The 27,144-nt window shown below is 39.4% G+C and overlaps 1 protein-coding gene and 2 pseudogenes across 1 annotated transcript; all 3 read left to right on the forward strand.

Annotated features, from left to right (window-relative positions):
• The first annotated feature begins 301 nt into the window (after positions 1–301).
• On the forward strand, positions 302–4,914 carry LOC100674503 (olfactory receptor 7G3-like; annotated as a pseudogene).
• An 8,920-nt stretch (positions 4,915–13,834) lies between these two features.
• LOC100667759 (olfactory receptor 7G2-like) lies at positions 13,835–14,419 on the forward strand. The gene has a single exon (XM_010602656.3). It carries the CDS (start codon positions 13,835–13,837, stop codon positions 14,417–14,419), a length of 585 nt encoding a protein of 194 aa, XP_010600958.3.
• Positions 14,420–23,878: 9,459 nt separating this feature from the next.
• LOC135230621 (olfactory receptor 7G2-like) lies at positions 23,879–26,864 on the forward strand (annotated as a pseudogene).
• The last annotated feature ends 280 nt before the right edge of the window (positions 26,865–27,144 follow it).

Consider the following 27,144-nt stretch of genomic DNA (forward strand, 5'->3'; position numbering starts at 1 on the left):
CTATAAAGGCATTTGAGGTGTATAGGTATACTTCAGAAGCCCCGGTGGCATAGTGGTTAACTGCTATGGCTGTTAACCAAAAGGTTGGCAGTTCTAATCTGCCAGGCACTCCTTGGAAACTCTAGGGGGCAGTTCTACTCTGTCCTATAGGATCACTTTGAGTCAAAATCTACTTGACAGCAGTGGGTTTTTTTTTTTTTTTTTTTAGGTGTACTTTTTTGCTTAAGTTCCTTTTTCCATTTAAGGCTGACTTGGCAAATTTCTACTCCCCCTCTTCCTACTACTGTAGGTACATGCCTGACAGGATACCTGTGTTGTCAGATTGTGCCTTTCCTACCCTAAAATTTTACTTAGGACACACCAACAAATTATTTCTCTTTTCTTCAGTGATTTAAAGACCCCATGCATTTCATTCTTCCTCTCATTCCTCTGTTTTAGGGGAAAAAAAATGTTCTGCGTATAATCTCAGGTATTGGGAGAAAAAAGAATCTTATTGCCATAATAGCCATAACAGCTTGAGATTTAGGGAGCATATTCCAATACTGACCTCAAGTCCTGAGGGTGGGTCCTGCTTTGGTAATGTCACCTGCTAGATACTACCTATGAGGTCAGAGGGTAGGTGACTTTGAAGACCAGGGAAAGCACTTGGTGTTGGACTCACATGGAATTTTTCAAGAGGCAAGTGATGGAATCTGTTGACCCTTCCAGTGCCTGATCCTGTCCTACTCAGGGGTCGTATCACACGGTGGTAAGAGGTCCACTCTGATCTGGCAATCTAAGTTCAAATTCTTTCGCCAGTTCTTATGAGATCATGTATTATGTATTCATAACTTAACCTCACGTTATGTACTTGAGATCATGGGTAAAATGAAGGATGATAGAAGCACCCAAGTCATGGATCTGTAGGGAGAATAAAATTAATTCAGATAAATACTGAGAATTCTGTGTGCCAATACTCAGAGCTCTGTGTTAGTGTTATTGTTGTAGAAGTTCTTAATAGTTATTGTATTTGTTACTATGATATCTGCTAATTGGACCAAAAAACAAATCAGTTGCCATGGAGTCAATTCAAACTTATGGTGACTCCACGTGTGTCACAGTAAAACTGTGCTCCATAGGGTTTTCAATGGCTGGGTTTTCAGAAGTAGATCACCAGGCCTTTCTTCTGAGATGCCACTGGGTAGACTTGAACCTCCAACATTTTCCTTAGCTGCTTAACCTCCTGTGCCAAGCAAGGACTCCTGCTAACACTGCTATTTAGTGAGAACAATTAGGCAAGAGTTTTGTGATAAGGATCCAAAGAATGGAATGTTGAAAAGAAAGTAGTGAATTCAAAAGACAAATTGTGAAGACCCACTGAAAATGGTCTGAGTCATGGACTTGAAATCCCAGTCTACTTTGTAGCGCACTGATGAGCCAGATGATTTCTTCCTCAGGAAGTATACCAGGTCTGCAGAATATTGGTCCCCAATGTGTGGTTTCCAGCTGAGCAGCAGCAGCATTTGGGAATTTGTTGGAAAGGCACAATTTTGGAGCCCCAATGCCCAGTCTTCTGAATCTGATACTCTGAGGGCGATGCCCAGCAGTCTGTATTTTAGCAGTTCATCCAGCTGACTCTGATGCAAGAAAGTTTGAGGACCACTGCTCTAAAATATATATTTAATACCATATGATTTTGGTTTTCCTGCTAATTTGCAGAGTTCAGAAAATTCTTAAGAAAAAATATGTGCCATTTGATATTATATTCATGTTAACTGACGAATGTGGAAAAAGTAGGTACTTAAACGTATTTGGAAAGATGTGGTAGAGGAGGTGAAAGGAGGACAGGGAGAAATGAGTGTGTAGGAAGAAAGAGAACAGAGAGGGAAGGAGAGAGAAAAGGATAGAGGAGAAAGAGGAGGAGAGGAGAGGAGAGAGAGAGACAGACACAGAGAGAGAGAACCACGGGAAAAATTTATAATATTAATTTTATTTCACAATACAGATTAGAGTGTTTCTGTAAAATAAGGGATCTTTGTACATCTGTTATTTATCTCAATTCTATTCTTTCCGTCAGAATCATCAACAAACATGGAATCAGAAAACCAAACAGGCTTAGCAGAATTCCTCCTCCTGGGCCTCTCAGAGAATCCAGAACTGCAGCCCCTTCTCTTTGGAATGTTCCTGACCTTATACCTGATCACTGTGGCTGGGAACCTGCTCATCATCCTGGCCATCAGTTCAGACTCCCACCTCCACACCCCCATGTACTTCTTCCTCTCCAACCTGTCCTTCACTGACATCTGTTTCAGCACCACTACGGTCCCCAAGATGCTGGTGAACATTCAGACTCAGAGCAAATCCATCAGTTACACAGGCTGCCTCACCCAGATCTGCTTTGTCCTGGTTTTTGCTTCTTTGGAAAATTGTCTCCTTGCAGCAATGGCCTATGACCGCTATGTGGCCATTTGTCACCCACTAAGGTATAGAATCATCATGAACCCCCACCTCTGTGGCCTGCTGATTCTACTCTCCTTGCTCATTAGCATCATGAGTGCCCTGCTCCACAGTCTGATGGTGCTGCATCTGTCCTTCCGCATAGACCTGGAAATCCCCCAGTTTTTCTGTGAACTTCCTCAGGTCCTCAAGCTCGCCTGTTCTGATACCCTCTTTAATAACATCCTGCTATATTTTATGACTAGTATTTTGGGTGGTGGGCTCTTCCTTGGGATTATTTTCTCCTACATGCAAATTGTCTCCTCCCTCCTGAAAATGCCATCAACAGGTGGAATGTACAAAGCTTTTTCTCCCTGTGGATCTCACCTCTCAGTTGTTTCCTTGTTCTACGGGACAGGTTGGGGGCGTATCTTAGCTCTGCGGCTACTCTGCCCTCTAGGAAGAGTGCAGTTCCATCAGTGATGTACACGGTGGTCACACCCATGCTGAACCCCTTCATCTACAGTCTGAGGAACAAGGACATAATGGGCGCTTTGAGGAAACTCATCTCTAGAATATCTTCTTTTCATTAATGCATCACATGCGTTGGGCTTAAGCTGTTGGAATATGCTTGAGTGAAATAAATAATACTGATTCAGAGAACCTGATTAAGTTCTTTGACTAGTAGGAGTTCAGAAATTATAATGGTTAAGGGTGAAAATTTGGAGTCAGAACACTTTGGTTTGAATTCTACCTCTTCTCTGTAATAGCTGTGTGAACTTTTATATTTATTTCAGCTTTCTAAGTTCAGTTGAAAGGTCCCTAGGTGGTACAAATGGTTTGCACTCAACTGCTAAATGCTGGTGGTTCAAATCTACTCAGAGATACCATAGAAGAAAAGTTCTGGCAATCTGCTTCTTTAAAGTTTAAAGCTAATAAAACCTTATGGAGTGGCTCTACTCTGCAACCCATGGGGTCGCCATGAGTTAGAATCAACTCGAGGGCAGCTGGCAGCAACCATAAGCTCAGTTTACTCTTCTATACATTTGGCATAATTCTATTCATTCACTTTTTTCCATTTAGATTTGAGATACCTCAACTCTAAGAGTGAGGATACTTTCAGGTATACTGAGGGAAAAGTCTAAACTCACAAAGTACCAAATATAAAAACAAAGGTTTCAGAGGTAGGGTAGGTCCAGAGCCTCCAGAACCACAGGGCTACATTTCACAGCTCCATATATTGGTTTTTTCCTAAAGCTGTTCCTGTGATGGTCATCAATGGCTGCAGCAGCACAGTGGTGATTTAAGATACAATAACCAGGGATGGAAAACTGACTGCTCCTTATTCAGTCTCAGTATTAGAGAAATAACCTTTTCAAGGAGTCATCCGGAACACACTCTATGTCATCACCCTGAGTTGGGGCATATGCCCCTTCTAAAACTAATTGCAGGTAAGAGGAATTTCATTACCTTGAAAGGATTAAATGACTGTTCTGATTATAAAAGTCTGAGGTGGGATCAAGTGCTACAACAATTACAAGTGTTTAGTACAATGCCTGCCACCTAATAAGTTACTCAGTGACTATACTAGATGAATGTGAGCCAGCACAATTTATTTCCAAGGGTAGCACTCTCTCCTTTTTCAATTCCTTCTGCTTTCACACGTTTGGGCACTTGTGTTAGTCATTATCCTAGCTTATTAATTTAAATATTTATCAGCAGTTAATACGTATGTTGTAGGCAAAGCCACATTTGGAAATACTTCACTGAATATTTATTTGTCCTGCTGTCTTCTTTTTGTTACATTGAAAGAACAACTTTGGATTTTCATTTTCCAGTGACTTAATTTTAAATGGTTGGATTGATCTATTTTTTCCCTTTTGGACTGTGTGTGTTACATCTCATTCAAGAACTGATCAACTCCTCCAATCTAATAAAGATATTTTCTTATATGGTTCATAAACATTAAATTGTTTTTTCTTTTGTGTTTAAAAGATGTTGGAACAATTTTTGAATATGGTGTGATGGAGAATCCAATTTCATTTTACTTCCCTATAGATAAACAATGATTTCAGCAGAATTTTCTGAATGATACCATCCATGAAGCCATGGTGGTGCAGTGGTTAAGAGCTCTGTTGCTAACCAAAGGGTTGGCAGCTCAAATCCACCAGCTGCTTCTTGAAAACGCTATGGGGTGGTTCTATTCTGTTGTGTAGTGTTGGTATGAGTCAAAATTGATGATGGCAATGGGTTCGATTTTTTGTTTTTACTCCCTGAAATGCTACATTTTATAAATAAAATGACTGATTCCTCCTCTGTACTTAATAATTCTTCATATAAATGAAGATATTCTTAGTTCTATTTTCCTGTCATATACTAGAACCATGCCATTTTAGATATCATACCTCCAGACAGTAAGACAAATACTTTCCATTGCTCTCATTCGCCATCAGGGTAAATATTGTTTGTCCATTGTTCTTGCACAGAATTTTTAAACACTGGAATTTTTCTTTCTTGTGCTAACCTGGTCTGGTTTGAACGCTAAGTTTGTGCTGCCCTTATAAAATAAGATAAAGAATATCTCTTCACTTATATTTTCTGAAATCCTTCCTTTAATCTTGAAATTAGCTCCATTGAGTGTTTGGAAGAGCTTGCCCGTAAAACTGTATATCTCAGGTTGTGTTTCATGACAAATTATATTATTGAGGATTTTAATTTATTTGAAGTATTCATGGCTACTTGCTTTCTATTTCTTCTTGAGAGAAGCGTGGCCTCTTGGATTTAACCAAGACCAACACTTCCACTTGTGCATAGAGTTCAATCTTTCTTGCTTACTTTAGGACATAACTCTGGTAATTCTCCCATGTCTCACTTGCATCACCAGGTTCTCCCTTTGATTTGTTCATTTTCAATAGCATCCAATATATTTGAGTTCCTCAAATCTTAAAAAACAAACAAACAAAAAAACCTCTATGGACCCCCTCATCTTGCCCTAGCAGTATCTTCATTTATCTCCCTCCTTTACCATAAAACTCTTCAAAAGACATGTCTCCACTCACTCTTTTCAAGTTTTCTCCTTCCATTTACTCCTGAGGTCAATACAATCAGGCCTTTTCCCCAACAATTCATGGAGGGTGATCTTGAAGACCCACCAGCATTATCTACCTTATTAAGTCCAGTCCAGCCCAATCCAGGTCAGTTAATTTTCTGTCTCTCTCTTACTTGATTTGTCAACCACATTGACTTAGTTTATTACCTACAGAAACACTTTCTTCACTTGGATTTCAACACCACACATTATTTTGGTTTCACTCCTACCTCACTAGCTACTATTTCTCAGTCTCCTTTAATGTGTTTTCTAATCTTGAAACACTGCAGGGTCTCCTGTTTCAGTCCTCAGACCTCTTCTTCTCCAGCTAACTTCACTCCTTTGTGATAGCATCCAGACTCATTGATTTAAAAGTCATCTGAAAACAAATGAGCCCCAAATTAATATTTAGAGAGGAATTCTCCTCTGAATCCCAGACTTGTATATCCAACTTTCCATTTGCTATTCCTCAGTATACCTTGCCCCCAGCCTTCTTGTTGTTATTTTTGTTGTTAGGTGCCATCTTCTTGGTTCTGACTCATAGTAACACTATGTACAACAAAACAAAACACTGCCCAATCCTGTACCATCCTCATAATCATTGTTATGTTTGAGCCCATTTTTACAGCCATGCTGTCAATCCATGTTGTTGAGGGTCTTCTTTTTCACTGACCCTCTACTTTACCAAGCATGTTGTCTTTGTCTGGGGACTGACCCTCCTGATAGCATGTCCAAAGTATGTGAGATGAAGTCTTGCCATCCTGGCTTCTAAGGAGCATCCTCTCTGTACTTCTTCCAAAACAGTTTTTTTTTTTTGGCAATTCTTCTGTCAGTCCATGGTATATTCAATATTTTTGCCAACAGCAAAACTCAAAGGTATCAGATCTTCTTAGTCTTCCTCATTCATTGTCCAACTTTCACACACATATAAGGCAATTGAAAGCACCATGGCTTGGGTCCCATGCACCTTAGTCCTAAAAATGGCATCTTGCTTTTTTTTTTTTTTTTAAACAATTTAAAGATCTGTTTTGTAGAAAAGGTGGTAATGCAATAACTTGTTTGATTTCTTGACTTTTGCTTCCATGGGCATTGATTATGGATCCAAATAAAATGAAATCTTTGACAACTTCAATCTTATCTCCATTTATGACAATATTGCTTATTGATCAGTTGTGAGGATTTTTGTTTTCTTTATGTTGAGACGTAATCCATACTGAAGGCCTTCGCCTATCATTTTCATCAGTAAGTTCTTCAAATCCTCTTAGCTTTCAGCAAACAAGGTTGCACCATCTGCATATCATGGGTTGTTAATGAGTCTTCCTCCAAACCTGATGCTGCATTCTTCTTCATATAATCTGGCTTTGCTAATTACTTGCTCATCATACAGTCTTACCTATCTCAAACAAAAAGGAAAACAAACAAGAAAACCAAAACCAAAACAAAATCATTTTACTGTCAAGTTGACTCCAACTCAGGGCAACCCCATGTGTGAAGTAGAACTGTCTTCCATAGAGTTTTCAGTAGCGGTGATGTTTTGGAAGTACATCACCAGGCCATGCATCTAAGATTCCTCTGGGTGGATTTGAACCACCAAGGCTTTTGTTAGTAGCTGAGCATGTAAACTTTTGCACCACACAGTGACCTTACCTATCACAGTGAATGACAACTCTATTCTTTCAGGTGTTAAGTAGTTTTCTCTCATTGAGCACCATCTTTGATTCTTCTATTCCTCTTATAACCTGTGTCCAACCTTTCAGAAAACTCAGTTATCTATACCGATTAAATATATCCAGAATTCAGGCAAATCTCACCACCTTCACTGTTATCACCCTGATCCAAGCCACTATCATTTTAGGATTTTTACAAAAGCACTTTCTGTGACCTCCCTGCATCTGCCCTTGCCATCATCAGGAGGCTGTTTGTCTAATATACTCACACTACGTCTTTGATCTCATGTTTCTATTTTCCCCATCATTCATTCTATTATAGTCCTGCTGGTCTCCATATGTTGTTGATCATTGATTTTGTTGGCTCCCTGTTTTTGTTTTACAATGATTTTCATTCCTGGCTGTTTAAATCGTAATTTGCAGGATGATGGTGAGGTTTTTTTTTTTTTTTTTCTGTCTGTCTCTTTCCATCTGTGTGTGCACTCTCTCTTCTCTAAGATGCTCCCACTACACCTTGTTGTATTTTATCTATTATTTCATGTGTTTGAAGTGATAGTGTTAGGATGGCAAAGGGTGACTTTAAAATGCCACTTGTTTTTTTCAAAAGGCCTGTCGAGAAAACCATAGATTAACAAAGTTCATATGGAAACAGTTAACATGTGGTAAAATAAATTGATCAATATATGAAAATATTGAATTCATTTAAAGATGAAAGGTTTACAGACTTCCTGGAATGACAGTGATTGGAGAAACTTGGAGACTATGGCTCCCAGACACCTTTTAGTTCAGTAACGAAGTCACTCCTGAGCTTCACCCTTCAGCCAAAGATTAGACAGGTCCATAAAACAGAATGAGACTAAAGGGCACACACAACAGCCCATAAGCAAGGACTAGGAAGAAAAAAAAAAAAAAAAAAGAGTGTGCCATTAAATGCAGTTAGCTCACACCAAAGTGACTGACATGTTGATGGGGAACAGTAGTAAAGGCTCAACCTAAGGAGGTACGTCAGGACAGCACTGGGACATTACTTATAGGGTGCAAGGTCTTACGATATTTAAAAAAAAGACAATTTGAGATTTAAAAAAAGACAAAAGGTTTTTAAGTGAATATTAACTTGGAGCACCATTTTCGCCCATAAAATAATGGCTGTCATTTAGTCAAATTTACTGAGTACAGATAAACCTCCAAACTAGTCCTAGCCAGTGACACTGTGATTTCTCACAACTCTGTTAAAAATGAAGAACCATAGTTTCAATTCATAGTCCCTGAGTGAAAAGAGAGATATACATTGAAACAATACGAAAATCAAAAGAGGAAGTAACAGTTTCGTCTATACTGTTTGCAGCCAGAATTGACCACAAAGAATAGATTAGAATCTGCTTTATGAAACATGCAGAATGAAGATTAAAGTTCAGGAAACATTCAATGACACTTAGATAAATTCCTAGGTATTTACATTTTTACATATTTTAGCTATTATAAATATAACATGTTCACCTATATAAACTATATTTTTAGACCTTAAATTGGAATCAGACTTCCTAACATCATTGATGAGATAGACGTGCTTTCAGTTGTACGGAAAAAGGGAAGATTGATGTGCAAGGTGTGTGAATTGGAGATGAGCAGGAAGAGATGAAGAAAAGTAAATGGCAGTCACCTGGCCTCTAAGGGTCAGGAAATCAGCCTTCCTGAATTCCCGTTTATTATTGCCTTGGTAAGGGAGCCCTGGTTGTAAAGCTATTAAACACTCGGCTGCTGACCAAAAAGCTGGAGGTTTAAGCCCACCATCCACTCTGCAGGAGAAAGACATGGCAGTCTGCTTAGGGCAGTTCTACTCTGTACTAAAGGGTCACTAGGAGTCAGAATGGACTCGATGGCAGTGGATTTGGTTGGCTTGGATTGTCTTGGTCTATCAGAATTTGCACTGCCCTGGGATCAGAATGACAACAAAAGTGATTAACGGAGCTTTGGATATTGAGCCGCCAGGGACACAGAGGTTGCAAATAGTCTTCCAGTGACAACTTCACTCAAAAGTCCTTCTCTAGCCAAGGAACAGTGCACCTGAAACTCCGCCCACAGATGGTCTTCATGCCCAGGAGCCTGGTGCCTCCCTTGGTCCCTCTGCCTTCCCTGAGTACAGATCTTCTGGCTACAGCATCCAACATCCAGGGCAGATGTCAAGCATCATTCCTAGTGATGCCAGCCAGGTAACCTAAATCCCTTAGTTAATGTTTGGAAATTAGGATGGGTGTTTCCTTATAGCGTCATCCAGGAGAAACTGTGAAGAGAGTACATGCATGAAATGATTAGAGTCAACTCACCCATGGACTCCTGCCTAACCGTCTCCCATCTTTCTGACATATTTCCTCATATCTTTGCAGCAATATCAAGCAGTATTCATTCAGCTACTCTCTCACTCTGCCTCTACAATGGCAAGGATCATTTTCTTCTGGAGCAGAAATTTGCCCTTCTCAAATATGACTGCTAGAAAATTCCTTGTTGTTTACTTGTATTCTTGTGCTGCTGGTGAGGAGGAGAGTTGGTGAGCTTCACTTTATCTTCCTATAACTGGTTTTTGATATACCATCTTTGGGAAAGGTTGGGTATTATACTTTGTGCCAGGCTCTGAGGCTCCAGGGAAGCAACTGGAGAGAAAGACTTGGGTACCTCACTAATTTGTCTGTTTCTCTGTATAAAATTACCAAATATTTAAAATTAGAACAGTACAGACAGTGTAATGAAAAAAAAAAAAAAAGGACCACCTCTTACACATTTCCAGAATTGACAGTTCTTTATGTTCTGCTGTAGCACCTTCAAGTATTCTTTTTAAAGTGGCAAAATAATATGTATACAGGAAGCATACCTTTCGTAATCCTTTCTGTTGTTCTCTTTCCGTTCCAGAAGCAGCATTCATAGTTTTATATTTTATATGTACCTATCTATCTGTGTATATGTATATACATGTTGTTGTTAGGTGCCTTTGAGTCAGTTTCAACTCATAGCAATGCTATGTATGACAGAATGAAACACCGCCCAGTCCTGCACCATCTTCACAATCATTGTTATGCTTGAGCCCATCGTTGGAGCCACTGTGTCAGTCCATCTCATTGAGGGTCTTTCTCTCTTTTGCTGACCCTCTGCTCTACAAAGCCTGATGTCCTTCTCCAAGCCTGATCTCCCCTGATAACGTGGATGTGAGCCAAGCCTCGCCATCCTTGCTTCTAAGGAGCATCCTGGTGGATAGACTGCTAGGAGGCAATAACTATAATAACTATCAGTGAGGAAATGAAGAAAAAAGTTGTGGTGTAATAACATAGTGAAATACCTACTCTATTGTACTTAAAAAGATTAAGCAGAATTAAATGTATCGGCATTAATTTAAAACAAAACATTAAGAAAGCCATTGTAAAATGACATATTCAGTATGATTCCGTTTATACAAAGCATTTAAAAATGCAAACAATGCAATTTTGTGGTGAATAATATTAAATATAGTAAAAAGAGTAGAGAAACAATGCCAAGTAAGTTAATGTAGTGCTTAACGCTGAGGAAGGAAAAGAATCAATATTGTGTAAAATACATGATGTGGGGAATCTCAAATATGCATACATTATTTTCTTGCAATAAAAATATCTAAAGCAAGGGTGGTGAAGTGTGTGAATTGATAGTGTTGACTGGTGGGTACCCAACCCTTCATTGTTATTCTCTGTACTTTTCATTATTCTTGAAGTATCCATAATACAAAAATACCTTCTTAGGTTTAAAAAAAATCAAAGTTTTTTCAAGTTGTAAGTGGAATTCTTCTCATACATTTTTTTTTTCTCTGCTAAGTTTTCATTATTTGTGTTGATGCATCTAGACCTAATTTATTTGTTTACATTGCTATATATTTCTTCAGCTGTCCATGCCAAATGAGTATTGATATCATTGATGTTCATTTAGGATGTTTCCTTCTTCTGCTTCTCTACGTGAAAAAGATTCCCAGACGGCATTTTCCCATATAAATTCTTCCCTGCAGTTTGCAGTTATTATGCCAGGAATGTTCTCTCTTTTTGTCTTCCCTCAGCTGCCCTGTTCATCACTTCTGTCCTAGGAGTAACAGATGCCAGATGCTAATATTCATCACACACACACACACAATCATATTAGGACATACCTTTGTGACGGCCCCATATACTGAGCACTGTACTAATTGCCTTTTGCCTACTCATTTCTCATCATTCCAACATCTCCATAAGTATTTGTTTTTTAATTTTTTATCGTGGTGCAAATATACACAACAAAACACACAGGAATTCAGCAATTTCAGTGACACTGAAATTCAGTTCAGTGACACTGTTTACATCCTTCGAGTTGTGCAACCATTCTAGGTATCTTTTTCCAAATTATCTCACCACCAGGAGCATACATTCAATGCCTTCTAATCAAAAACTCTCTTGTCCCAGTCCTTCCACCCCTGGGAACCATTAATAAGCTTTGGTTCCTTTGTATTTGCTTACTTTATATAAATGACTTTATACAGTGTCTGTCCTTTTGTGACTGACTTATTTCCCCAGCATAATGTTTTCTAGATTTATCCAAAAGGAACCCTGTTGGCACAGTGATTAAGCAAATGACTGCTAACTCAAAGATCGGTGGTTTGAATCCAACAGCCATTCTATGGGAGAAAGATGTGTCAATCTGCTTCTATAAAGATTATAGCCTCGGAAACTCTATGGGGCAGTCCTACTCCTTCTCATAGGGTTGTTATGAGTTGGAATTAGACTGGACACCAACAAAGTATTCAGTTGTGTGTATACATCATACTTTGTTTATCCATTCATCAGTTGACCATTTCAGTTATTTCCACCTTTGGCTATTGTGAAAAGCCCTGCAAGGAGCATTAGTGTACAGGTGTCTGTTTGCATTTCTACCTTTACTTCTTCTGGGAATATAGTTGGATTGACTTGATAGCAATTGGTCTAGCATTGGGGTTGCTGGGTCATGTGGTTGTCCCATGTCCAACCTTTTGAAGGATGGCCGACCTGTTTTCCACAGCAACTATACCATTTTGCATTTCCACAGGAATAGATGAGGTTTCCAATTTCTCCACATCCTCTGCAATGTTTATTCTTTTCTTTTTTTTATCCTCGTCATTATAATGGGGCGAAGGGATATCTCGTTGTGGTTTTGATTTACATCTCCCTAATGGATGACTTTGAGCATCCTTTCATGTGGTTGTTTGCCATTTGAATGACCTCTTTGATGAAATAGGCTTTAAAAAGAATGATATGTCACCTATCATGTCCAGGGAAGAATTTTTTAATGCTTCATATAATTGGGAGAACAGAGAATCTCATTTACTTGGTTGCCTAGCTTTTCTTGGATTCAGTCACTAATGCAGAGGACTTATGTTTCCATGAGGAAGTCTTTTGAGCTTCAAGTTTATAGATAACATTTTCTAATCTTCACCTCAGATCCAAAGTGTGGATCTGGTTGGATGCCATTCCATCTGTTACATACAAACTTCGTAGGCAGAGGTGGAAATACCCTGGAGACTTTATTTGAAGGAGATACGAAAATTTTTTAAGGGAAATTATGAAATCTGAGTGACTAAGGGTATTAATTGTGTACTATTTGGAGACATTAACAGAGAGACATCAAGAGAATCAACTTGGCAGTCAGGTCATCTGAGCTCAGACACAATCACTGCTACTCACTCACTTTGCACGTTGTGTCTATGACATAACACCACCTTTCCCAAGTGTGCGCCCAGGTTGATGGGGGTGACAGTATGAACTAATTCATCATTGACAAGCTCTTTAGGGGATTCTGAAGGATTCCAAAGTTTGACAACCGTTGCTCTGCAAATGGATTTCATTGTTTTAATCCATTTGAAGGCATGGAATAATTCTGAAGGGAAAAGGCCATGCTTATTCTTTACTTCATCTTCATAACTTGGTACAGTGTGTTGAAATAGAGTGGGTGCTCAAATAAAATTTGAACCTTTAGAAGGATTGGAGGGAGACAAAGAAAGAGGCATAAGTGGAAAGAAAGATTTGAATATTTCCTTAGGTTCATAATGTAGACAAGAACATTTCTTTCTGAAGTAGTGGTTTTCAAACTTCAGCATACATCAGAATCACGTGGAAGTCTTGTTAAAACATAAACCGTTAGTCCTCATCCCAGAGTTTATCATCACTAAGTCTTGAGTGGGTCCCAAAAACTTGCATTTCTAACAGGATTTCAGGTAATGATCTTGCTGGGTGTCGAGGAACCACACTTTTGATTATCTGTCACCGCATCTTTTCCATCAGATTCACCAATAATATGGAACCCAGAAATCAAACAGGTGTTTCAGAATTCCTTCTTCTGGGAATTACAGAGGATCCAGGATCACAGCCTCTCCTCTTTAGCCTATTTCTGTCCATATACCTGGTCACCCTCCTGGGGAACTTACTCATCATCCTGGCTGTCAGCTCTGACTCCCACCTCCACACCCCCATGAACTTCTTTCTCTCCAGTCTCTCCTTCACTGACATCTGTTTCAGCACAACCATGACCCTGAACATGCTGGTGAACATCCAAGCACAGAATCATAACATCATTTACATAGGGTGCCTCACCCCAGGTCTGTTTTGTCCTGGTTTTTACTGGTTTGGAGAATTTTCTCCTTGCAGCAATGGGCTATGACCTCTATGTGACCGTCTGCCACCCACGGAGATACACCATTATCTTGAACACCTGCCTCTGTGGCTTGCTCTCCCTACTCCCCTTACTAACTAGCATTGTGAATGCCCTACTTCACAGTCTGATGGTGTTGCATCTGTCCTTCTGCACAGATCTGGAAATCCCTCATTTCTCCTGTGAACTTGCTCAGATTCTCAAGCTCACCTGTTCTGATACCATCATCAATTACATCCTAGTGTATTTTGTGGTTACCGTATGGGGTACTGTTCCTCTCTCTGGAATCATTTGCTCTTACACTCGGATTTTCTCCTCTGTTTTGAGAATGCCATCAGTGGGTGCAAAGTATAAAGCATTTTCCACTCCTGGGTCTCACCTCTCAGTTGTTTCCTTAATCTCTCAGGCAGGCCTTGGTGTGTACATCTGTTCTGCATTTACACACTCTTCCAGCAAGACAGCAGTAGCCTCAGTGAAGTACAGTGTGGTCCCTCAAATGATGAACCCTTTTATCTATAGCCTGAGGAACAGGGACATGAAAGGAGCCTTGAGGAAAATCATCAGTAGGATACCATCATTTTAGTGACTGTGTCTTCTGTTTTGGGCTTGGGATAGGATGGGTCAATGTGGAAGGAATACTGCTGACATGGATTGAATTTTATCTCCTAAAAATATGTGTATGAATTTGGTTAGGCCATGATTCCCAGTATTGTGTGATTGCCCACCATTTTGTCATCTGATGTGATTTTCCTATGTGTTGTAAAATCTATGTCTATGATGTTGATGAGATGGGATTAGAGACAGTTGTGTTTATGAAGCAGGACTCAATTTACAAGATTAGATTTGTCTTGATCAAATCTCTTTTGAAATATAAAAGAGGGAAGCTGGCAGAGAGGCAGGGCTACCTCATACCAGCAGGAAAGCAGTGCTGGGAGCAGAGGATGTCCTTTGTATTTGGGGTTCCTGAGCAGAGAAGCTCTTAGACCAAGGGAAGATTGACAAGAAGGACCTTCCTCCAGAACTTGTGGAGAGAGAAAGGCTTACTCTGCAGCCGATGCCCTGAATTTGGACTTCTAGCCTACTATACTGTGAGAAAATAAACTTTTGTTTGTTGAAGCCACCCACTTTTGGTATTTCTGTTATAGCAGCACTAATAACTAAGGCAACTGGTGATCCAAGATGTCTGACAGTTCAATCAGCATATTCTTCTAAAACAACTGGGTAAAACAACAGCTAGGTACATTTCAGTTAATTCATGATGAATGGAGAAAAATATTAAACTTGTCAAGACTTTCATTTTACTTGGATCCACAATCAACACCCATGGAAGCAGCAGTCTGGAAATCAAATGCTGTACTGCATTGGGCAAATCTGCTGCAAATAATTCTTTAAAATGTTAAAAAGCAAAGATGTCACTTTGAAGACTAAGATGAACCTCACCAAAGCCAAGGTATTTTCAATTGGCTCATATGCATATGAAAGCTGGGCAATAAATGAGGAAGATGGAAGAATTGATGCCTTTGAATTATGGTGTTGACAAAGACCCTTGAACATACCATGGGCTGCCAGAAGAACAAACAAATGTGTCTTGGAAGAAGTAGAGCCAGAATGCTCCTTAGAAGCAAGGATGGAGAGACTGCGTCTCATGTACTTTGGACATGTTATTAGGTGGGATCAGTCCCTGGAGGACATTATGCTTGGTAAAACAGAGGGTCAGGGAGAAATAGGTCACCACTGAAAGAGACGGACTGACAGTGGCTGCATCAGTGGGCTCCAACTCATAGCAATGATTGTGAAAATTGGACAGGACTGGGCAGTGTTTCATTCTGCTGAATTGACTTGATGACCCCTAACAGCAAGAGTAACAATCAAGAGATAATCTTTCCTAGGAATCATTAAGAGAACATCCTATATCATCAGCCTGAATTGGGGCATATGCCCCTTCTAAAAATAGTTACTGTCAAGAGAAATTTCATTACCTTGGAAGGACTAAATGAATGCTTTGATTAGAAAAGTGTGAAGTGTGGTTAAGTGCTACAATGATTACAAATGTTTAGAACAATGCCTGCCATGTAGAATTAAATTAATTTACCTAATGAATGCGAGTCAGAACAATTTATTTACAAGTGTAGCGCTCTCTCCTTTTGTATTCCTTCTGTTTCCTATATTTGAAGCACTTACTTCAGCCATTATCCTAGTTTACTAGTTTGAATATATATTAGCAATTGATACTTGTGGTGTAGGCAATGCCGTATTTGGAAATACTTCATTGGATGTTTATTTGTCCTGCTGTGTTCTCTTTCTTATCCTGAAAGAAAAACTTGAAATTTTCATTCTCAAGTGACTTGTTTTAGTGGCTTATTTTTAAGTTGGTTGGATTGATCAGTGTTTTCCCTTTTGGACTGTGCAGGTTGTATTTTCATTTAAGAAGTGATTAACTCCTCCAATCTCATAAAAATGTCTGCCTATATTGTCTTGTAAACATTTAATCACTTTTACTTTTGTGTTTAAAAGGCATTGGAATTATCTTTGAATATGATGTGATGGAGAAACCAATTTCATTTGCTTTCCATATGGATAAAAAATGATCTCAGCATTATTTCCTGGATGATTGCATCTTTTCTCTGCAATGCCCTGTTGTCATAAATAAAATGTTTGATGCTTCTGTCTTTGATAAGTGTTCACATAGATGAAGATCCTATTAGTTCTATCTTTCAATATAGTACTAGAACCATCCTGTTTTAGTCATTATAGTTCCATGATATATCTTGATAGTTGGTAAGGCAGATAGTCCCCATTGTTCTTATTTGCCATCAAGGTAGATGTTGTTTCTCCTTGTTCTTGTATAAAATTTTTAAACCCTGGGATTTTTCTTTCTTGTGCTAACCTGGTCTGGTTTGGGCACTAAGGTCGTGCTAGCCTTATAAAGGGAGATAATATCTGATCCCTAACATTTTCTGAAACCTTCCTTTAATCTTTAAATTAACTCCCTCGAGTGCTTTGAAGAATGTGCCTATAAAACTGTGTATCTCAGTTTGTGTTTTGTGACAAATTATATCATTGAGTACTTTATTTGTTTAATGTTTCCAAGATTACTTGCTTTCTGTTTCTGCTTGAAAGAATTATAGTCAGGTGGATGTAACCAAGACCAACACTTCCACTTGTGCATAGAATTCAACCTCTCCTGTCTGTGTTAGGACATAGCTCTGGTAATTCCCCCATCTCTGTCTTGCATCATCAGGTTTCTCCCTTTGACTTGTTCATTTTCAATAGCATGCAATATATTTGAATTCCTCAAATCTTACAAAAAAGAAAGAAAAAATAACCTTCCCTGAACCCCTCATTTTGCTCTACCAGTAGACTCATTTCTCTGCCCTCTTCATATAGCAAAACTCCTCAAAACAGATGTCTCCACTCACTCTCCCCAATTCTTCTCTCTCTGTTTACTCCTGAAGTCTATGCAATCAGGCTTTTGCCCCAACACTTTACAGAGAGTCCTTTTGAAGAGCTGCCAATGTTCTCTACCTTAACAAGTCCAACCCAGTTCAGGTCGGTTAATTCTCTGTCCTTCTCTTTTCAACCACATGGTCTCTGATTATTACATATTGGCACACTTTCTTCACTTGGCTTTCAGCACCGTATATTATTTTGACTTTATTCCTACCTGACTAGCTACTATTTCTCAGTCTCCTTGATGTGTCTTCTCATCTTTCCAATCTGTAAACACTGGAGGGCCCCCTGTTTCAGTCCTCAGACATCTTCCTCTCCAACTACATTCAATCCTTTGCAACAGCATCCAGACTCATCGATTTAAAATTCATCTGAAGACAAATGAATCCTAAATTTGTACTTAGAAAGGAGCACTTCCCCAAATGCCAGACTTATATATCCAACTTCCCACTTGCTATCTCTCAATTAAAAAAAAAAAAAAGGTGTTCCATCAATTTCTGGTAGCTTGTTTTTCACCAATGCCTTCAGTGCAGCTCAGACTTCTTCCTTCAATACCATCAGTTCTTGATTGTATGCTACCTCCTAAAATGGCTAAAAGTCTACCAATTAGGTGACAGTTAGTGACTCTGTGTATTCTTTCTATCTTCTTTTGATGCTTCCTGCATCATTTAATATTTTTCCCATACAAACCACCAGTATTGCAATTAGAGGCTTGAATTTTTTCTCCAGTTCTTTCAGCTTGAGAAACACCAAGTGTATTCCTCTCTTTTGGTTTTCTATCTCCAGGTCCTTGCACATGTCATTCATTATAATACTTTACTTTGTCTTCTCAAGCTGCCCTTTGAAGTCTTCTGTTCTACTCTTCTACTTCACCATTTCATCCTTTTGCTTTAGATACTCGACATTCAAGATCAAGTTTCAGAGTCTCTTTTGATATCCATTTTGGTCTTTTCTTTCTTTACTGTCTTTTCAATGACTTTTTGCTTTCTTAGTGTATGAAGTCCTTGATGCCATTCTACAACTCATCTGGTCTTTGGTCACCAGTGTTCAATGCATCGAATCTATTCTTGAGGTGGTCTCTAAGTTCAGGTGGGGTATACGCAAGTCATACTTTGGCTCTCATGGACTTTTTCTAATTTTCTTCAGTTTCACCTTCAGCTTGCATATGAGTAATTGGTGGTCTATTCTGCAGTCAGCCCCTGGCCTTATTCTGACTAATGATATAGAGTATATACATCTTCTCTTTCCACAGGTGCAGTCAATTTGATTCCTGTGTATTCCATCTGGTGAGGTCCACATGTATATTCGCCATTTATGCTGCTGAAAATGTTATTTTCGGTGAAGACGTTGGTCTTGCAAAATTATATCATGCAATCTCTGGCATTGTTTCTATCATCAAGGCCATATTTTCCAACTACTGATTCTTGTTCTTTGTTTTCAACTTTTGCATTCCAATCGCCAGTAATTATCAATGCATCCTGATTGCATGTTTGATCAATTTCAGACTGCAGAAGTTGGTAAAATCTTCAGTTTCTTCATCTTTGGCCTTAGTGGTTGGTGTGTAAATTTGAATAATTTTCGTAGTAACTGATCTTCCTTGTAGATATGTGGATATTATCCTATCACTGACAGCATTGTCTTTCAGGATAGATCTTGAAATGTTCTTTTTTTTTTTTTTTTTTACAATGAATGCAATGCCGTTCCTCTTCAAGTCATCATTCCTGGCATAGTAAACCATATGAATATCCAATTCAAAATGGCCTATACCAGTCCATTTCAGCTCACTAGTACCTAGCGTATCTAAGTTTATATGTTCCATTTCATTTTTGATGATTTCCAATTTTCCTAGTTTCATACTTCGTACATTCCATGTTCTTATTATAAATGAATATTTGTAGTTGTTCTCATTTTGAATTGTGCCACATCAGCAAATGAAGGTCCAGAAGCTTGGCTCCATCCAGATTGTTAAGGTGATCTCTACTTTGAAGAGACAGCTTTTCCTCAGTTGTATTTTGAGAGCCTTCCAATTCGAGGGGCTCATCTGCTGGCACTATATCAGACATTGTTGTGCTGCTATTCAAAAGGTTTTCACTAGGCAATTCTTTTCAGAAGGAAACTGCTCAGTCCTTCTTCCTAGTCTGTCTTAGTCCAGGAGCTCAGCTGAAACCTGTCCACCATGGGTGGCCTGCTGGTATTTGAATACCAGTGGCTTAGCTTCCAGTATCACAGTAATAGGCAAGCCCCACAGTACTACAAACTGACAGACATGTGGGGGCCTGTCAAATGGATACAGTTTTAGAAGTACTTCCTTGTCTATGTCAAGAAATTTGGAAGACAGCTGCCTGGCCAAATGACTGAAAGAGATCCATATTCATGCCTATTCCAAAGAAAGGCGATCCAAAAAAATGCAAAAATTATAGAAAAATATTGTTAATATCACACTCAAGTAATATTTTGCTAAAGATCCTTCCAAAGTGGTTGTAGCAATGTATCAATATAGAACTGCCAGAAATTCAAGCCAGATTCAAAAGAGGACATGGAAGCAGGGATATCATTGCTGATGTCAGATGAATCCTGGCTGAAAGCAGAAAACACCAGAAAGATGTTTACCTGTATTTTATTCACCATGCAAAGGCATTTGACTCTGAGAATCATAACAAATTATGGATAAGATTGTGAAGAATGGAAATTCTGGAATGGTTAATTGGATCAAGAGACAGTCATTAGAACAGAACAAGGGGATAATGTGTGCTTTAAAGTCAGGAAAGTTGTGTATCATGGTTGCATCCTTTCACCATACTTATTCAATCTGTATGCTGAGCAAATAATCCAAGTAAGTGGACTATATGAAGAAGAACTGGGCATTAAAATTGGAGGAAGACTCATCAACAAAGTGAGATATGCAGATGGGCAACCTTGTTTAAAGTGTTGAAGAGCAAAGATGTCACCTTGAAGATCAAGGTGCGCCTGATCCAAGCCACGGTATTTTCAATTCCATCTTATGCATATGAAAGCTGGGCAACGATTAAGGAGACCAAAGAAGAGTTGATGCCTTTGAATTGTGGTGTTGGCGAGGAATATTGAACATACCATGGACTGCCAAAAGAACAAACAAATCTGTCTTAGAAGAAGTACAACCAAAATGTTCCTTAGAAGCAAGGAAGGGGAGACTGCATCTTACATACTTTGGACATGTTGTCAGGAGGGATCAGTCCCTGGAGAAGGACATCATGCTTGGCAGAGTACAGGGTCAGTGGAAAAGAGGAAGACCCTCAATGAGTTGGATTGAGACAGTGGCTGCAACAGTGAGCTCAAGCATAACAACGATTGTAAGGATGGCTCAGGACCGGGCAGTGTTTCGTTCTGTTGTGCATAGGGCCGGTATGAGTTGGAACGGACTTGACGGCACCTAACAACATGAACAGCATTTTCTTGGTCAGGGAGCCCTGAGGATTCAGTGGTTAAGTGCTCAGCTGTTAACAGAAAAGTTGGTGTTCATACCAACCAGCTGCTACACAGGAGAAAGATGTGGCAGTCTGCTTCCTTAAAGATCACAGCCTTGGAAACCCTGTGGGGCAAATCTGCTCTGTCCTACAGGGTTGCTATGAGTTGGAATTGACTTGTCAGCAGTACATTCACTTGGTTTGCATTGGCTTGGTCTTTCAGGATTTACACTACCTTGGGAATAGAATGATAATAAAAGTGTTTGGTTAATGAGGAGCTTTGGATATTGAGTCCCCAGAGACACAGAGGCTGTAAGTAGTCTACCTGTGACCACTTTACTCAAAAGTCCTTCTCCAGTCAAAAAGCAATGCACCTGAGACTCCGTTCAGAGATGGTTCTCATGCCCAGGAGCCTGGTGCCTTCCTTGGTACCTCTGCCTTTCCTGAGTACTGACCTTCTGGCTACATCATCCAACAACCAGGGCAGATGTCAAGCATCATTCCTCCATGGTGCCAGCCAGGTAACCTAAATCCCTTAGTTAATGTTTGGAAATGAGGACAAGTGTTTCTCTGTAGCTTCATCCAGGGGAAGGTGTGAAGACAGTACATGCATGAAATGATTAGAGCCAAGTCACCCATGGACTCCTACATGTCTCCCATCTTCCTGACATGTTTCCTTGTGTCTTTGTACCCAAATCAGGCAGCTCTTACTCAGCTAGTCTCTTCCTGTGTCTCTACAATGGCAAGGATCAAATTCTTTCTGTGCAGAAACCTGCCCCTTCTCAAACACTGAGTATTACAAAATTCCCTTATTGTATTCTTGTGCTGGTGGTGGTGAGGAGAGTTGTTGAGCTTCACTTTATCTTCCTATCCCTGGTACTTGAGATACCATCTTTAGGAAAGTTTTGGTATTATCCCTGGTGCCAGGCTCTGAGAGCTATGGGGAAAGAAGCAGAGACCCAGGCAGACTTAGCAGGCTGCCTCACTAGGTTATTTCTTTCTCTTTATAAAACTACCAAATATTTGAAATTAGAATACTACAGGCAGTATAATGAAACAACCAAAGAAACAAAAACACCTGTTACACCTTCCAGAATTCATATTGTTCATGTTTTGCTGTAGCAGCTTCAAGTATTTTTTTTAAGTAACAAAATATATATACAGAAAACATCTGCTTTGTAATCCTCTCTGTTGCTCTTTTTTCCTCCCAGAATCAGCAGCATCTTGGATGTGATGGTATCCCCCAGTCATGGTTTTATATTCTACATGTATATTTCTCTCTCTCTGTATATGTATGTACATACACACACACACACACGATCATAGACACACACACATGCACACAGACAAGCGTATATATTTATACATGTATTTTTTATGTATATACATAAGGCAGTAGTTGGGTAGACAGATAGAAGGCAATTAGTAAAATAACTGTCAATGAGAGAATGAAGAAATATATTGTGGTGTAATAATATAGTGGAATACTCTATTGTAGTCAAAATTAATGCAGTGCAATTAAAGGTATCAACATTCATTAAAAAACATACCAAGAAAGCCAAATGTAAAATGACATATACAGTACAATTCTGTTTATATAAAGCTTTAAAAAATATGAACTGTGCAATTCTATGGAAGAATTATACTACATGTAGTAAAAAGTGCAGAGGAATAAGCTCAATCAAGTTAATGTAGTGTTTAGCCCTGGAGAAGGAAAAGAATCAATATTGTGCAAAATACATGATGTGGGGAGCCTCAAATAATCCTGCATTATTTTGTTGCAATAAAAATATCTAAAGCATGGTTGGTGACGTGTAGGAATTGCCAGTGGACTGGTGGGTGCCCAACCCTTCATTCTTATTCTTTCTATTTTTCATTGTGCTTGAATTATCCACTAAAAAATAAAAAAAAAACTCACTAGGTGTCTCAGTCATCTAGTGCTGCTATAACAAATATAACAAGTGGATGGCTTGAACAAAGAGAAATTTATTCTTTCACAGTCTAGTAGGCTACAAGTCCAAATTCAGGGCACCAGCTCCACAGGAAGGTTTTCTTTCTCTGTCAGCTCTGGAGGAAGGTCCTTGTCATCAATCTTCCCCTGGTGGAGGAGCATCTCAGACTCAGGGACCCTGGGTCCAAAGGATGCGCTTTGCTTCTGGTCCTGCTTTCTTGGTGATATGAGGTCCCATTGTCTCTCTGCTTCCTTCTCTCTTTTATAGCTCAAAAGAGATTGGCTTAAAATGTTATCTGATCCTGTAGATCTCGTTGATATAATTGCCACTAATCCATTTCATTAACATCATAGTGATAGAATGTATAACACACAAGGAAATCACACCAGATGACAATATGGTAGACAATCATGCAATACTGGGAATCATGGCCTAACCAAGTTGACGTATATTTTTTGGCAACACAGTTCAATCCGTGACATTCAAGTAGATTTTTAAAAATAATAATAAAAAAAATTCATGCTGTAGACTTCTTGTCATACATTTTTTTTTTCCTCTGCAAGGATTTGATTATGTGTGTTGATTCATCTAGACCTCATTTGTTGTTTTTCATTGCTATATATTTCATCATTTCATCCACACCAAATGAATATTGATATCACTGATGTTCATTTAGAGTGTTTCTTCCTTCTGCTTCTCTACATGTGCAAGATTCCCAGTGGGAGTTTCACCATATAAATTCTTCCCTGAAGTTAGCATTTATTATGCTAGGAATGTTCTCTCATTTTGTCTTTCCTCAACTGCACTGTTCACCACTTCTGTCCTAGGAGTAAAAGATGCCTGGTACTATTGTTCATGACATACACACACACACACACACACACACACTTATACAATCACAACAGGACATGCCATTGTGAGGGCCCCATATGCCGAGCACTGTACCAGAAGTAAAAGATGCCAGGTGCTATTGTTCGTGACACACACACTGTCTTCGTCATCTAGTGCTGCTATAACAGAAATACCACAAGTGGATGGCTTTAACAAAGAGAAATTTATTTCTTCACAGTAAAGTAGGCTAGAAGTTCAAATTCAGGGTGTCCGCTCCAGGGGAAGCCTTTCTCTCTCTGTCAGCCTTCTCATCAACATTCCCCCAGACTAGGAGCTTCTTTGCCCAGGTACCCTGGGTCCAAAGGACACACTCTGCTCCCAGCACTGCTTTCTTGGTGGTATGAGGTCCTCCTGTCTCTCTGCTTGCTTCTCTCTTTTATATCTCAAGAAATTGCCTTAAGACACAATCCAGTCTTTAGATTGAGTCCTACCTCACTGACACAACTGCCACCCATCCGCCTTCATTACCATCATAGAGGCAGGATTTACAATATACAGGAAAATCACACAGTGCTGGAAATTATGGCCCAGCCAAATTGATACACACATTTTTTAGGGAATATGATTTAATCCATGACACACACACACACACACAATCACAATAGGATATGTCATTGTGAGGGCCCCGTATGCTGAACACTGTACCAGGGGTGGTTTTCAAACTTTAGCATACATCAAAATACATGGAAGACTTTTTGAAACACAAATGGCTAATCTTCATCCCAGAGTTCATCATCAGTCAGTCCAGACTGAGTCTGAAAAACTTATATTTCTAAAAAGATCCCAGGTGATGCTCTTGCTGGGCATCCAGGAGCCACACATTTGATTATCTGTCATCCCATCTTTTCCATCAGATTCACCAACAATATGGAACCTAGAAACCAAACAGATGTTTCAGAATTTCTTCTTCTGGGACTTACAGAGGATCCAGAACTGCAGCCTGTCTTATTCAGTTTGTTTCTATCTATGTACCTGGCCACCCTCCTGGGAAACCTACTCATTGTTCTGGTTGTCAGCTCTGACTCCCACCTCCACAACCCCATGTACTTCTTTCTTTCCAACCTCTCCTTCGTTGATATCTGTTTCAGCACAACCACAATCCCGAACATGCTGGTGAACATCCAAGCACAGAATCAAATCATCACTTACGCAGGCTGCCTGACCCAGGCCTGTTTTGTAATGATATTTACTGGTTCGGAAAATTGTCTCCTTGCAGTAATGGCCTATGACCGCTATGTGGCCATCTGCCACCCACTGAGGTACACCATCATCACGAACATCCACTGCTGTGGCTTGCTCTCCCTACTCTCCTTACTAACTAGCATTGTGAACGCCCTACTTCACAGTCTGTTGGTGCTGCATTTGTCCTTCTGCATAGACCTGGAAATCCCTCATTTCTTCTGTGAACTTGCTCAGATTCTCAAGCTCGCCTGTTCTGATACCCGCATCAATTACATCCTAGTGTATTTTGTGGCTACTGTATGGGGTGGTGTTCCTCTCTCTGGAATCATTTTCTCTTACACTCGAATTTTCTCCTCTGTTTTGAGAATGCCATCAGTGGGTGCAAAATATAAAGCTTTTTCCACCTGCGGGTCTCACCTTTCAGTTGTCCTTATTATATGGAACAATCTTTGGTGTGTACATCAGTTCTGCGTTTACACATTCTCCCAGGAAGATAGCAGTAGCCTTAGTGATGTACAGTGTGGTCCCTCAAATGATGAATCCTTTTATCTACAGCCTGAGGAACAGAGACATAAGGGGACCCTTGAGGACATTCATCAGTAGAATACTGTCATTTTAGTGATTGTGTCACCTGTTTTGGGCTCTAGGATGGGTCAAATTGGAAAGAATACTGCTGATCAAGGATGTCTTACTGTTTCATGAGCAACTTCTTTTAAAATGATTAGATAACATAATGGCTATGTACATTTCAACTTATTCATGATGAGTGAGAAAATGCTGAAGTCGTCAATAATTTCATTTTACTTGGATCCACAATCAATGCCTATGGAAGCAGCAGTCAAGAAATCAAATGACATATTGCATTGGGGAATTCTTCTGTAAAAGACTTCTTTAAAGTGTTAAAAAGCAAAGATGTCACTTTGAGGACTAAGGTATACCTGATCCAAGCTAGAGTATTTTCAATCACCTCATATGCATGCCAAAGCTGGACAATAAATAAGGAAGACTGAAAAAGAATTGATGCCTTTGAATTGTGGCGATGGTGAAGAATATTGAATACGCCATGGGCTACCAGAAAATGAACAAATCTGTTTGGAAGAAGTGCAGCCATAGCACTTAACATCTACGCCATCAGGGTTTCCAGTAGGGTCTGTGAAAAAGAGGAACACCTTCAATGAGATGGATTTACACAGTGGCTATAACAGTGGGCTCAAACATAGCAATAATTGTGATGGTGGTGCAGGACCAGGCAGTATTTTATTTGTTGTGCATAACTGACTCGATGGCACCTAACAACAACAACACGTTTCAACTTGAAGATGAAACTTGGCTTTTCTCTTTATGTAGCTCTGTGCTGTTTGTTAAACTCTCTAAGTTCAGTTTGTTTTTTTTGGTCAGGTGCCATAAAAGCAGAGCCTGAGGCAGGTGTTCTTATTACACGATTTTTGGGGCAGTGGTCTAGGAAAGAAGGAAAACAGGAGAACGTGGATAGGGCAGGGAAATTATGTAAACAGAGTTGTGGTCATAGCTAGACACTAGATTCAGCCTGATTCTATGAATAGAGAAATGCGATTGGAAATCCAGACTTAGCCTGCCTGTGAGGCAAGAGAGCTCTTTTTTCATGTCCCAATTTAGTAATTACTGAGACATATCACTGGTAAGCCATATTTGTTCAAAGCAGCATCAGTATCCACAATACTTACATCTACAGAAATGCCTAACTAGGTTATCTCAATTGGCTTGAGATAATTTTGAGATATTTGAGCTTCCTAAGTGTGGAAGCTTTCAGTTCTAATAAGAAAATATAAACTCTGACTCTAATATGCTCAAACCATAAAGTTATTTTTCATTATAAGGAACAGACTTCAGAGGTAGAGAAGGCACAAGAACAGGACAGAAACACTTTATTTACTCTCCCATAAGTGGCTTCATCCTAGAACTTTTTCCCCTTGTGGTCTCCTGATTACTACAACAAATGCAGGTGTCATATCCACACGTGACGCCTAGAGAGAGAATCCTTACTGTCCTTCCCTGGATCTTATATTAACGCACGTGTTTCCATGGAGTCATCAAGTGACGTTCCTTCCCATCTCATTACCGAGAATAGAATCACAGGCCCCTACTTAATCTAATTCCTGGTGTGGGGAAAAAAAAAATTACCATGAGAACCTTAGACTGACGATTTGAAGTATAATTCCTGCTGGGATGTTAACCCCTATGACCAAAAGGAGTACCTACCAAAAATGCCTGGCACAATGGTAAATGTTCAATAAAGCTTTAAATGGTCATTGTAGTCCATGTCTTGTCTATATTCATAAGTATTCTAATCATTTGGCTCTCACATATTTTCACCACTTGCTCCAGTGGTTGTATTTGTTTACCCTCATTGT

The sequence above is a fragment of the Loxodonta africana genome, chromosome 3, assembly GCF_030014295.1.
Source record: "Loxodonta africana isolate mLoxAfr1 chromosome 3, mLoxAfr1.hap2, whole genome shotgun sequence".
NCBI classification, from domain to species: domain Eukaryota; kingdom Metazoa; phylum Chordata; class Mammalia; order Proboscidea; family Elephantidae; genus Loxodonta; species Loxodonta africana.